The 14,617-nt window shown below is 41.6% G+C and overlaps 1 protein-coding gene across 1 annotated transcript in view; it reads right to left on the reverse strand.

The window, feature by feature from the left end:
- Positions 1–993: 993 nt before the first annotated feature.
- bmpr1bb (bone morphogenetic protein receptor, type IBb) overlaps positions 994–14,617 on the reverse strand; it is a 45,566-nt gene continuing 31,942 nt past the window's right edge. The window contains exons 5-14 of the mRNA XM_084035593.1: positions 6,622–6,781; positions 6,202–6,301; positions 5,799–5,901; positions 4,453–4,546; positions 3,783–3,927; positions 3,294–3,486; positions 2,881–3,178; positions 2,622–2,791; positions 2,379–2,509; positions 994–2,077 (exon numbers count right to left, since the gene is read on the reverse strand). Coding sequence (XP_083891719.1) covers positions 1,952–2,077; positions 2,379–2,509; positions 2,622–2,791; positions 2,881–3,178; positions 3,294–3,486; positions 3,783–3,927; positions 4,453–4,546; positions 5,799–5,901; positions 6,202–6,301; positions 6,622–6,781 — 1,520 coding nt within the window. The 3' untranslated portion in view covers positions 994–1,951. The remainder of the gene's footprint in view (positions 2,078–2,378; positions 2,510–2,621; positions 2,792–2,880; positions 3,179–3,293; positions 3,487–3,782; positions 3,928–4,452; positions 4,547–5,798; positions 5,902–6,201; positions 6,302–6,621; positions 6,782–14,617) is intronic.

Raw genomic sequence — 14,617 nt, forward strand, 5'->3', positions numbered from 1 at the left:
CTCTCCTATAACCCTCCCTTATGTTTCTTTCTGCTCCCTGCCCTTTGTTTCCCGTGGACTCCCTGTGTGTCTGTCCAGGGTTTTTTTTGCCATGAATCTGCTACTGCACCTGAACTCCAGCTGGCATACCATTATATCAACGCTGGCTTTCCTCCCAGTCTTCACTAGTTCACTACAGCAGTTTGTTCTCAGTTAAAAGTCATTTTTAGAGAGTTCCTGTTTTTTTTGTGTTATATTTCCCTCTGAGTTAATCATCTTTTTCCTTATGCTCACATCTCTGCCTGTCTGTAAACTGTCTTGGATTTCCAATTTCCTGCCGGCCTGCTCAATCTCTTGGATGTCAAATGCAGCTTACCATTCATGTCTGTTCAGCCACTGGATCAGCAGGAACACTTCTCTACCTCGGCCATCTGCCAGTATCTCCTTTATGAAAACCCTTAAAACTACTTTTAGAGTCTGTCTGCTGAGTTCTGGATTCACTCAAGATTGTCACAGTCATTCTAATGTATGTCATAAAAAGGCATTGTATAATATGTCAAAAAGAAGTATGGTAAGAAAAGAAATTATAGTATACTATTTGAAAAAATGTATGGTATGTCACAAAAAGTCATAAAAATAATTCACAGTCAAGCAAAAAAATTGTATAACATGTCAAAAAAGACATTCAAAATGAATAAAATGTAAAATATCATAAATCATAGTAAAGTATATAATTAAAAGTTGACTATGTACAAATTGTTTTTCATAAAATGGTCGTAAAAAGTTGTGGTATAGTATCTCTAAAACACTCATGAAAATACATAATATAGTAAATAAGGGCATAGTGTAGTATGTTATAATAAAACTAAGGTTCAGTACGTCAGAAAGCATTGCAAATGTCATTGTATCATGTGTCATTGTATCATGTGTCAATGCAACATTGAATCCAATGAAGACATCATTGGCATTGTGAGATAAATAACTCTTGAAGCAGCGTTAAGGGACGAGCCTTCGTGAAGCAAAGTCGTTTTATTTGGGAATGTTATCCAGATCCACTCAGACACTCTCATTAATCACATATGTACAGATTAAATAAGGCACATGCCATAGTGGGAGAGTGGATGGGACATATTCTGTACACAGATAAATCATCCAAAACACATTTTAACATTCAACAAGGCTATAATTATCAATAGATTTCAGCTCAGTTATGTACAAATGAATCGTGAGTGGAAAGAAGAGACAATGAGGGAGAGCCAAGTCTGAGTCTCCGTTCTGAAGGACAACCAAATTCACAAATACATCAATAACAAGAATAATGCAGAGGTCTTCAATATCTTTTTAATATTGACAACTCTGTTTTTTTTCCTGCTGGACATGTTTTAACATTGTTGTAGTCTTGCTCCCCTTTGTTCTGTGATAATAACAATAATATAATTGACAATGAGGTCACTGAGACATTTCTTTGGACGACAGTCACTATCGATGGGAGTTGACGGTGACTGAATAAAAAAAAGAAAGAAGAAAACTGCAGACAGCTGTGACAGTACAAAAGACTGCACAAAACACTGTAATATGGCTTTAGAGCAGAGCAGGAGCTTCCTCTGTTTAGAATCAAGCAGTGGGATTTCAAACGCTCCTCTCCTGCGAGGGTCCCCGTCCGCCGGCCCACCTGGACAGTCTGGACCCGACGACCACTCAGCTTTCACAGAAAGCACAACCTGAACACTTGGCCTGAGGCAGAGGCCACTCACAAAACGGGAGGGCAGATCTCCCCTGACATGATAAATCTTTTGCCTCTCAATTGTCTGGCTCTCTGTCGACCGTTATCTCCGTCACCGCTGTCAGCTTCCTTTGTCCTTTCTTTGACAGTCTCTTCCCCCCCGCCGTCTGCTATTGGCGGCTGTGAGCGGCGCTGTGTCCGTGGCAGTGACAAGTCTCTGCTGATGAGAGCGTCTCTCTTAACCCTCTGTCACAGCTTGATGTCTTGGGTCTCCAACATCTTTGCCAGGGTCTTCTTCACCCTCAGGGCTGTGAGGCGACAGGTGGGGTTGTGAGCCCAACACTCGGACATCAGTTTTCCCATCTGACGTAGACACTGAAGACCCACATATAGAGATGAGAAAATGGATTATTGATGATGAATACTTAAACCATTTAAATAAACGTATATAACTGCAGAACGGATGGCTGACTAGTGACAAACCCATGACTCTCTCTCTTCAAATATTTCATTTGCTCTGCAATTATAAATGTGGAGGAGGATATATACCAACCTGGCAACCCCAAGTTCTCATTCTAATGTCTTATTATTAGTCTATAAATAATTTGCTATTCATGAATAAAGACATTACTATGTATTAACGCTTAAAAGTGGTACAGAAAAACTTTTAGGATACCTCATCGCTCGTCCAGCGATTAGGAAACGACGGTCTTTGTTTCTTAATGCAGACGACTTCTCTCATGTCCTCGTAGGACGGATCGGTGGGCACAAGGTCGTGATAGGGCAGCTGATACTCCTCCACGATGCCTTCCGGAACAACAGATATACGTGTATAGTATAGTATACAGTATTATCATTTAGAAAGCATCCATATAGATCATGTTGAAATAAAAGAAAAGGATGGATTTCTTCCCCATACCTCCAGAAATGCAACGTCGGGCCATCTCCCAAACAATAAGGCCAAAGCTGTACATGTCTGCCATTATAAAAGACTGGGTCTTGTTCAGGGTCTCTTCCAGCACTTCAGGTGGCATGTAGCGCTTCGTACCGACTCGTAGGTTCGGAGGGATGTCCACCTCATTGGTGTCACTGAGAAACAATGCAAAAGATATTTGAGGATTGATGTCCAAGATACTCCTTATTTGTATTAAAATGTGATGTCAACGTGTATGCTGTACCTGTTAAACTTGACAGCCAGTCCAAGGTCTGCTATACAGCAGAATCCGTTCTTTTTGACCAATATATTTTTACTCTTCAGGTCCCTGTGTGCGATGGCAGGTTTGCCCTGTGTGCCGTAGATCTCAGTGTGCAGGTGACAGAGGCCTGATATGGATGAGTAGGCCAGTTTCAGCAGAGCCTTGACGTCTAAGGTGTTGGACTTGAGGTAGTCGTATAAAGATCCGTTCTCGTGGTAGTCTGTAATTAGGTAGAGCTGAGTCCACGAGCCGGTTCCTTTAATATCTGCTGCTATGAAACCTGGGGGGGGGGGAAGGAAATTGAGAAACTTGAGCGCACACAGAAAATAACATTTGGATCAATATTCAGTCCTTAATTTCATAATTTGTTTTTCAAACTCCATACATCACCTTACCCAGTATATTGTCATGTCTCATCAGGAAGGTCTGATATATTTCAGTCTCTCTGAACCAGCTTTCTTCTTCTGTGGTAAAGAAGACTTTAACAGCCACTCTCTCTCCCCTCCACTTGCCCATCCAGACCTCTCCGTATCGCCCTTTTCCAATCTGCTTGACCATCTGAATTTGCTTGGCGATGGTGCGCTGCACCTGGCAACAGATTATTAGAAAGAAAAGTGTGATTTATTATGCAATTTCCCTTTGAGTACAAATCTTTCAAGAAACATTCTTCATAGAAGTTTAGATGTTGCTTTCTGTTCTAAGTTGCGCTACTGTTACGCTTCTGTTTATTTTTATTTTTATAGACAAATTATGATCAATAAGTAAAATGAGTTCATGACTTCACCCATCTTACTGAACCCTAGGTGAAAGTATGAGAATTGAGTTATTTATCACTGCTCTACAAGGGCTGATGTTGAGCCAGATGTGCACTTATTTTTTCATACCAGTAGAGGGAGGCCTGATCCAGAACCAGACCCGATGCTGCGAGAATGTTCTATCAGGTCCTTCAGGGACTCCCCAGGGGGGATGTAGGTCTCCTCCTGCTCCAGATCAATACTGTAGCGTGGTCGGGACTCCTGCCGCTTATATCTGCAGACAGAAAGGTGATGAAATGTTTACTGACTGCAAAAAAGTAATGGTATATTATGTTATTATTTAAAGAAAAATCCTACTATATAATGCAGTGCAAATGTCATAATGTAATAGTGTAGTATTGCATTAAAATGTCAAATTGCAATCACAGTATAGTAAGTCACTAAAATTATGTCAGAAATGTATAGAAATGTCATAAAACGCCATGGTATGTTATTCAAATATCAAAAGGGTCATGTCACAAAAACAATATATTCAATATATTTTTATTTCAGTTGTTATTAAAAGTTCAAGAACTGTGTATAAAACAATCATTATATAATGTCATTAGAATGCAATACATAAAGTAATTAAGTCAAAGTATAATTTGTTGAAAAAATCAAAATAACAAGTCATTGTATGTAGCATAGTATGCCAATAAATTGTCATTAAATATTCATATTGTAGTATATCATAAAAAAGTCATAGTGTAGTAGGTAATAGAAATGTCATAATAGGTGAATTTGTCTTCTAGGTTCTTACCTGACGTAGCAGAAGACTAAGCTGAGAACAAGGATGATTGTGACTGCGATGGAAATGAAGAGAGCCATGTACTGGATGCTGCTGTCAACGTAATCTAAAACAAACAACAAAGGGAGAAGCATTCACATTACTTTCATGTCGTTTCTATTATCGTACCACCCCTTAATGTGAATAATCCACTTCTCAGTTGGAAAGTCTGTATCAGAGGTGATGAATAGGTGGGGACAGTCATTTGTTCATTGCTATCAGCTCCAACATCTTTCTGGTTTTCACTGGCAGGAACAAGCTCCTTTTCCCCTTCGTCCTCAAATCCCCCCCCCCCCCCCCCCACCTTCTCACAGCGTGTGATCGATCACATCCCCTTCCTGAATTCCACAGATCGGTTGTCACACTGACATTGCTGCAGAAACCCCAGAGGCCTGAAGCAGCTCCGGGGCTCTAGCCTTTCTAGCCGTGCTCCTGCCAATCAGGCACACACTTCATGGCGTTTACACACACCCACACACACGTACACAATAAGAAGCACTAGTGGACAAAGAAAAGCTGCATGGACAGCAAAGTGTCCTATGAACATCCTGTAAGTTCATGGAGGTCTGGCTTTAGCCAAACAAAAACAAAGGCGATCAGTAATATTCCCCCCAAAGTCCAATACTTGCTCTTTTATTGTTCACAGATTGTAATGACGGATTTTGCTGTCAACATTTCAGGAGCACTCACTTTCCTTCTTACCGCTTGATTGCATTGTTTCAATCCTCTGGTTGTTGCAACAATGTTGCCATGTTCTCACATCTCGGTGAGATATTAGTTGAGTAGGGTTTAAAAAAAAGGATTAGTCCTTATTATTCTATATCCTTACAATTCAGTTGGTCACCGTGTGTTTGAAGGTCAAAACAAAGTGTGTGTGAGGCTGTGTTCAAAGCGCAATGGTGAGGTTGTGTGACAGAAAGAGGGGGCGAGAGAGACCAGGAATGCATGTGTGTGTTTAAGAGTGTGTGTGTGTGTGTGTGTGTGTGTGTGTGTGTGTTGCAGGGTAACAGATGGACAGATATCTCACATCCGTCCCAAGGCAAGAAACTCAAGCAGGCCCTGGGGAGAGGCTGTCCTTTTCATTAGAGGGTGAGAGAACAAGCCCAGTCTACAGGCTCTGTTTCACCTGCCTCTCTCTCCCTCTCTCTCTCCCTCCCCCCCTCCCCGAGCAGCCACTTTCCACTTCGCTCCAGCACCACACTGTGGTTTGTAACAGTTTAAACTACCCATCGCCACCCAGCGTGGCCCCGAACGAGCCCCTTCAAAGGGCCCTGAAGTGGGGCAGGATTTCAGCGCGTGAAAACAAGTGTCCGTCTTACCTGACGTCACCAGCGGGGGAAGAGTCGGATGCAGGTCTTTGTTGCAGTAATCCTGATCCGTGCAACACTCCAGAGCTCTCCTCGAACGAGCGTTCCACGTGTCCTGTCACACACAATCACAAGACACATGCCTTTCTAAATAACGCTAACGAAGGGTCGAGAGGAGGCAACGTTTCCAGCCACGTTCATTCCCTAATGAGAGCGTTTTACAATAAACCAAAGTGGGGTTTTTTCCCCCCACAGCGAGGCAAGACAAGTCTGACTTAAATAGGTTAAGTAAAGAGTAAAGAGTTGCGGCGAGTAAAGAAAAGCTTATAAAGACTTAACTATAGCTCACGAAGAAGGACGCATACACATAGTGCAGAAATACACACATACAAACACACACACACAGCTGACTTACTCTGCACTGGAACTCGGAGCCGGCGAGACCCAAACAACCTGCAGTGAGTACCGCCACGCCTCCCTCCTCCTCCACCATGGTGAAGCAGTACCCATCAGTCCTACCGAAATGCACAAACATCACAACATGTTCATCAATGTGTTCATCATCACAGGTGTTCTCTTTTTTTATAATAAAAACTGGGAATAGTCATATATTCATTATGTGCACTACTTTTTTCGCCATATGCACAAAATAAATGCAATAATAAATAAAAGTGTTTCAAGAGCGTTGAGGGATCTCGTTAGCAGCTGAAGTAAATATTTGCATACTTCTAATCGGCTCATCGGAGGCCTCTCTGATAATTACTGTGGATCATTATTTGGATCGCCTTCGATAGTGGGAGTTAATTGTATTAGTTTTGCGTGCGCCTCGCCGTACAAGCAAGTGTTGTTGGTGGAGTCTTCGGGGCAGTGTTGGTAACAGTGGCACCGGAGCATGTTCTCCGCTGAGACCGTGACGGCGCCGCTCCGCTCCTCCGCCCGACGCTCCGATCCTCCCTTCCATCCGTTCTTTAGCAGCATGTCGTCCAGCATGTTGGCTGTACAGAGAGAGAGAGAGAGAGACTGGACTCAGCATCACAGCAGGCCAAAACATCTGGACACTCCTCTGGTAAAACTTAAGTACATACACCTCAGGAAAATTAAAGATGGAATAAATCAGAGGATACAAACAACATTTTTTTCTGCACGTTTCCAAAGGCTCTTTTTTTGAATGATATAGTTCTGCCTGCCTTGGCACGGTTGCCGTGGCAATGCAAGCCACAGAATGTGTGAATCCAGCATGTGTAGAGATACACAGAAAGTATCTACAGAATACAGTATGCGCTGCTGAAAGCAACCATGCTGTTCTGGACTGGACTCAATGTGCATGGAACCAGAATAACACTGCTCACCAGAAAGAAGTCTTTGTGCCGTGTGTGTGTGTGTGTGTGTGTGTGTGTGTGTGTGTGTGTGTGTGTGTGTGTGTGTGTGTGTGTATGCAGAGTGTGCAAAGTGCTTTTGAAATGTGTGTTTCAAGAGAATCTATCCGTCATATTTGGCAGATACCTTTCACAGCCTGAGCTTTCTAATGCCATTAGTGGTCTTCTTCACGTCGATATCTTTCCGCAATCTATCAAAATCCTCCAAAACAACAGTAGAATTTAATGCTGACAGAACTAACAATGAAGTTAAAAATGTTAAAATAAATGTTGAACTAGTCTATGATGATATAATCACTTCCTAAAACATAGATACTAACAAATAAACAGATAACGTAGTTCCTGGAACTTGTTAATCATTTCTAGTAAACCTTCTTTTTATCCTCCGCTCCAGAATCAGTCTCCAAATAGCACAGTTTGACAGACATCATTAGTCTGTTGACAAAACTACTGAAAAGCAAAGAATATAGGTTACGGGATAAATGGGTTAATTTAGTGTTTATCTTGTGGGAGGAAAAAACACATTTCCAGCAGGCAACAGATACAGTGAATGGATACAGAACCAACACGGAGTCAAGCCAAGTGCAGCAACACAGAACGCATGTATTCACATGAACCAGGAGGTTGCTGCTCATCCTTGAAACTATTAACTGTTGCAGCTGCCACTGAACACTGAACCAGCCCAAGGTTGTTCTTAGAACCAAAAAGGAAATCATTTTCTAAGTTATTATCAACTTGACTGAATTGTACTGGAACACTGGGAACCAACTGGGATTTTTAAAATATTAACACATATAGTTAATATCCCAAAATAAATACTAGAGTAATTAACACCACTGATTTAGAATTAAAATTCCCGATAAGAATAATCCACTGTTCATTGTACATGAATAGTCAAACAATAATCTTCATGATTATTAATACAATGTGCAACTTTTCTTTAATCCTTATATTCTTAACTCTGAAACTAGGTGCATACGTTTATGGGTGGAGAAGAAAACCAGTTGAGACAGCAGCTCATCCCTAAAGACCTCTGCGGTCAGAGAGCTGAACAGTGTTGTGCCACACTAGATGGATGTCTTCCTCACTCACTCACTCTCGCTCTCTTTCCTCTCCTGCTCTCATATTTAAATTATTTATATCATAAAACTGCAGATTTCAAAAACAGAACGCTCAAGTTACTCCTCTGTGTTGCAAACCCCCGAGTTAGTTTGCGTATCCAAGAACGTTTCACAGGCAACTATGAACGACAGGCAGCACAGGTGTACACAGGTCTACATCAGATCCATACACAGCCAAGAATAGCTTCCTTATACTGTGGATGGGTTTCACTATAATAGGTGTAAGTAGATACAACCAGTCTGGAAGCAAACCGGCCAATCGAAAAGGGGGAGACGAGCGATCATTCAGGACTACGTGATGAAAAGGCCGAATCGGCTTTTTCTCCAAGCGGTACTCGGTGTCCTTCCAACCTGATCCGCGTTAGGCGTTCTGGCAGAGAGGAAGTTTGTGGAGGTGTTCCCATCCTCCCTCGCAGTGCCCTTGGTTTTGTCTATCGCACCTGCTTTGCAAGTGTGCAAAACAACCACAAGACGGGAATGTTTCATGAATTAGTCAGACTTTCAGATACATTCTATCCACATCAGCACTGTTTTTATTCAAACTTGGCCAAATGCGGTAAGAGAGCAAAGAAGAAAGGGGCGGGTCACCCCCAGAGAGAATGTTACAGGAAAGCTGACGTAAGGGAAGGAGAATCCTGCTCTGGAGGGAACGGCCTTGAAGAGATGCAACACTAAAACTTGGATGATCGAGACCTGACCTTCCAAACTAAAATCTGTCAGTCATGTTCACCTCCTTCACAATAAAAGCATGCCTAAAACACTATATTGATAAGGGGAAATTCATTTTTTATTATAACATGGCCATCCAAGTAAATATACTTAAACCATAACTTCATAGATTTGGTTACATGAGATAAAAGGTTGAGTTCTCATTACTATTCATACACCACACTATATTCCATTGTTTTCACACATTATTGCAAACACCATCATTCTTTGTCTCTGTACACACACACACACACACACACACACACACACAAAACAAACAGACTTGCTGTGTCAGCTATAAGGCACACTCAAGGTCACCCCGAAATCTGATCTGCATCCCCCACACATTCCACAGGCTGTTCCTCAAACTACACACACACACACACACACACACACACACACACACACACTCATCACACTCATCACACTCAAAGCAATTAGTTGTTACATGCAGTGAATGACTCCAGCTGGAAACGTTCATTCACAGCTCATCACCGCCTGTGGCACAGCATCCTTGGGCACCTCCACCTCGGCTTCACTTTCCCAGATGTATCTGAATGAGCAATGACAGTTCAAGTGGCGTCTTCATGCTCGTTTGTCATCTCCTTTCATTTCTGGCGGAACACTATCAGTGTGGTACGTGACACTTCCTCCCTCCTCACACCCAGTCAAGGTTTCCGTGGTGACAAAAGCAGCATGACTGTGTGTCAGCCCTGTGATACTAATGACACATAGGAACTAAACTGACATTGAAATTCCTACATCAGATCCAGATGTTCATCACATGTTCTCATTATTAGTTTGTGTATTTTTAATGTTGCATTTCCTAATATTTTTCCAATTATATTTTCTTTTTCTTATCAATCATCTACTGATTTGTTGAAGTGTACATGCATGACATGAGATACCAACATCCACATTGTACAAATCCATCCACTTTTGACCTTGATGCTAAAACCAAACAAAGCACAGAAACTTGGGTAAGGCCAATGTGCCTAGATTATAAATACATGACTTACCATGAATAAAAGACAGCAAAAAAAAAGCACTTCTATGTTCTTATCTGTAGCACTTTGATCATAGCACTGTTTTTCTTAACAGCTACTACTTTACTCAGACGAGGACCTCACACTTGTTTCTATTTTTTAGCTCTTACTTTATCAGCGATGATATGTTGGGGTTTCTTTCTTTTGACAAATGTACTTATTGTAAGTCGCTTTGGACAAAAGCATCTGCGAAATGCCCTAAATGTAAATGTAAAATGTCTCATTTAATTTGAAATATTCTCATAATATATATTATTATTCTAATCATCTATTCCGAAAAATGAAATGAGTAAACTTTGATAATCAGTGTATAGTAACAAGGGCGACACACGAGAAGAAAAGCTAAACAATAAAGTAATAAAACCGTTCTTGCATATTATGTTAAATGTTTAAAAGAAGGAAGATTTTAAAGAATGCCTTGTTGTAGAACAAGAGTCAGTGATGAGACGGGAGTTGAGCATTTCAGAGAATGTGCTATGTGACCTTGGAATATTTGAAACTGAAAACTAAAGCCAATTTGTCCCTTTCATTTGTAGACGTTTACGTCTGTGCTCTGTGCTGTGCTCTGTGTTAGCGTTCTTCTGAAATTGCGTCCCATGAAAACAATAATTAATATGATCCCAGAGGTAAATTAATTCAAATAGAATACCCGATTGTTACAGTTCTGTGCACTAGAAATAGAAATATGTGTTGTGACCCCATAATTATTTTCCAGTTATCAAGCAATAACTGGAATACAAAACAGAAATATGCTATTACCAGTGATGATTTAGAAGAGAAATGTTGACGAGGGACTTTCACGTCTCCGAAAAAACAATCTCTGACATAAAGTGTTCCAATTAACACGGTTGTTTCACAAGAGCCGACTTCAGAGCACTACAGCCATGTTCATCTCAGACGGAGAGGAGGACATGAGAGGAAGAGGGAGATAAGTTACTCCAGGTGGCCATTATAAATCACCTCCTCAAAGGAGACATCGTCCCCTGTGTCTCCAGAGTGCACTTTGACCCCGAGGGGGTCACAACCAACCTGCAAAAGGAGCCATACATCCTCCTCCACCCTACCGCTGCACCCTCATCCCTCTTAACCCCCTACTGGCTTCAAAGGACTCTGCCACACGAGACACACACACATGTGCACACACACACACATACACACGTCTGAGGAGCACATTCCTCTCCTCCGTCACCGCTGCTACACCCACATCAGGCCGTCATTTTCCCACCATGCATCTTGCAGCAACCTGTTCTGCGTTTACCGGCCATGACCAGACTGCCTTTGTTGGAGGAATGAGATGGTCACTTTGAGGCTCCCACCACCAGCAGCAATAATGCCACAGCTAATTTATGGAGGGTCTGCCGTAGACCCCCCCCCCCCGCTCCTCAAAGTACCCCATCTCTTCAGAAACCCCCCCCCCCCACCAATTCACAATGTTTGCACAGAGAAAACTTTCCATGAGGGTGTGAATACAGGGAGCTGCTGTGTCCACAGCAAAAAAGTCAAGTGAATTAATTTACCACACACAGACAAAGTGGCTTTTGCTATATTCCAATAAATTGCTAGAGCAGAGACAGATGCACTCAAAAAGGGACATTTTTTTTAATTTATTTTGTTATCTCTTTATCAATCTATATATAAGTGTGTGACTACATTAAATAAAATGCAACACACACTTGTACACAAACACTCACACATACAGAACAGGTGTGGTTGCTGGCAAGGAATGAACCCGAGGCTTTGTGTCGACCACAAAGTGCCCTCATCCCAACATCTCAGTCCTATCTTTTCTTATTTATTCCTCCTGTCAAGTTCAAGATATATATATATATATATATATATTTAACATTGTCTTTCCACAATGCTCATAAGTACACATCACTGCTCGTCTATCCATGCATGTGGTCTGGACTTACTGGAAAAAGCCACAAGCCACCGACTAATGCCGGGCTCTATTACATATAGAGAGACTACAGCCACAGTCTGTCATTTTACTCCACAATATCACCTCCGCCCAAAAAAGTGTTTCCTTCAAGGTTGTTGAAGGTTGTTATAACTTAAAACCACATACGTTTAGGGTGATATAATCTTGAATTCATGCTATTTTTTTTAATGTAAAACTCATCATTCAGACGCTGCAATCCGGGGCATAACGTTAACGTCACATTACCTAACATTACAAGCAGTGATTTCACTGGAATGAAATGATCGTAAATAAACGTGACTTATTAATCAATTGTGATTTCCAAGTCACACGTCAGACTAATGGCAATGAAGTCAACTCCGATGATCCCACACTATCATCAAAGTCTTTTTGCCATTGTTTTGATTGAGAGACCCCTAGTGGCAGAAATGACAGACTATGCCTTTTAAATTCCCCCTGAACTCACAAAAGGTAGTCTGAAGAATCCAAATATCACAAGGCAGACACACACACACACACACACACACACACACACACACACACACGGTATGCTCCCATGCCTGATCGCTGGAGCAGCACATCTGCCTTGGGGACCAAATTCTGTGCGGGGGAACCAAATCCACATCCTGACAGGAAGCAGCACACAGAAGGCTGGAGGGGCCTGAACCTGCCAAGGACCAACTGCTGATGTTTTGTGCTTCTGGACCACGGCACCGAGCTACACTCTGAACTGATTCCACAATTTATGGATTTCCTACACTTGGAATAATCATCGACAGTGTTAGAAATTGATGAAATCACATACTTTCTATTTAGTACAAATACAATGACTCTTAAAGAACATGACATAACAGTTAATCTGTTTTCCCTTTAAATCAATAAAAACTAGAAAGTTTTGCTATAAGAAGCAGTCCAATACTAAGAAACCTCCTTTAAACTCCTTTACACTCACGTAACTGAAGCAGCGCTACAGAAAAAACAAATGGTTGCTGATAAAGAAGTCAAGCCTCCTCTGAATGTTCCTTTGGAGACACACTCCTACAAAGACACACTGACATTTTCAGATATCCAAAGATCATTGTGAAAGGAAACACTCGACGTACGTGGAAAACGGCTCCTTGGAGAGCAACTTGTGATTCTACACGTCTGTCCAGAGGACCAGGGTATTGCTTTAAAGATGTAAAGTCACATTTTTGTTGGCGTTCCGTGTTCATAAACAGTCGAATCACTTTGTGAGTCAGAGTCTCTCTTGGTGGGTGTTTGGCAGACGATGTTTCACCTTCTCAATATGGAGATTAGAGTCATATTTGCAGCTGTGACCCAGACACATTGTTTTTTTTTGTGGTCACTCACTGGTTTTGTGTTACAGACATGGGAAAAAGCAAAACCAAACACGTGGATGAAGGAAATGAGCCAAACACCAATATAAATAAAACAAATGTAACTATTATAGAGTATGTTATCGAAACCCACAAATGTCTTATTTGCGTTTCCACAGCAGTGCGACAGGAAGAACGAGGCTAGGGCTCATCTAGTCTCTGTGAACCTCACCAGCCTATAGAAACAGGTGGCAAATTGACCGTTCTGCTGAGATTTATGGGGCAACCTCCCACATGTTATACTCATTTGGGAGACCTTTAAAAGATCAGATCACAGACAAAAAACGAAATAAAAGCAACTGGTGGTTCAAATATTGGTGAAAAGAAAGTGGACAGAAGGAGTTCAACACTTTCCAAGAGGGCTCACGGCTTCGGTCTGAACCGACAGGAACGAACAGAACCGTCACCTCCTGCCGGGTTATAGTCCAGAACGTTGCTACTCTTCACACATGAATCCGTATGAATTTCACTCCATCTTCCCACATCCTCTCTATCTGCGTGGCCACTGACCTTCAAACCCCTCGGACTAATACCGGAGGAGAAGTTAAACACTTAGCTCCGTCTGCACAGATAAGAATGGAGGAAATTCTCTGAAGAAACATTCATCGGCAGCTGAGGTATTTGGTGACCAACTGCAAAAGTTACAGCTTGCTCTGAACTGGCCGGTCGGTCGGGGCTTTTACAGCTGGTCTTTATTTTTGACACACTTTCGGTGAAGCATCTCTTCTCAGGATTAAAATGTTACAATGTGAAAGTTCATTGTATTCATAGAGATCTACCTTTTTCCTTGTTTTGACATTTTTAACCTGATGAATCTACATCAAATGAGGATGACAATCTTATATTTAGCACCAGGAGAGTATAAACAGGTCCTTACATTAAACTGACACATCATCTATCACTTAAGGGAAATCCAGTTGCAGCAAAGAGTCAAACGGGGAAATTTTCCAGACCATCGCTAAGTGGCAATATTTATAAACACTGTGCTTTTGTCTATGTGTGTGTGTGTGTGTGTGTGTGTGTGTGTGTGTGTGTTCAGCCAGATGAATGCCTGACACCCAACTGTGTCCTTAATAAGTGTGACAAGGGAGTATTTCTGCAAAGGTAAAGCTTGTCCACATGAACCGTCAGAAGAAGGGCAATGACAATTGATAATTTGCATTATCGATTCATCATTTTCTATTGATCAATTAATGATTGGCTCTGTAAAAAAATGTCTTTAGCTAATTCCCAACTTGATGTCTTCTAATGGCTTGTTTTGACTAACAAACAGTCCAATA

Source organism: Eutrigla gurnardus, assembly GCF_963514095.1.
Source record: "Eutrigla gurnardus genome assembly, chromosome: 19".
Classification (NCBI taxonomy): domain Eukaryota; kingdom Metazoa; phylum Chordata; class Actinopteri; order Perciformes; family Triglidae; genus Eutrigla; species Eutrigla gurnardus.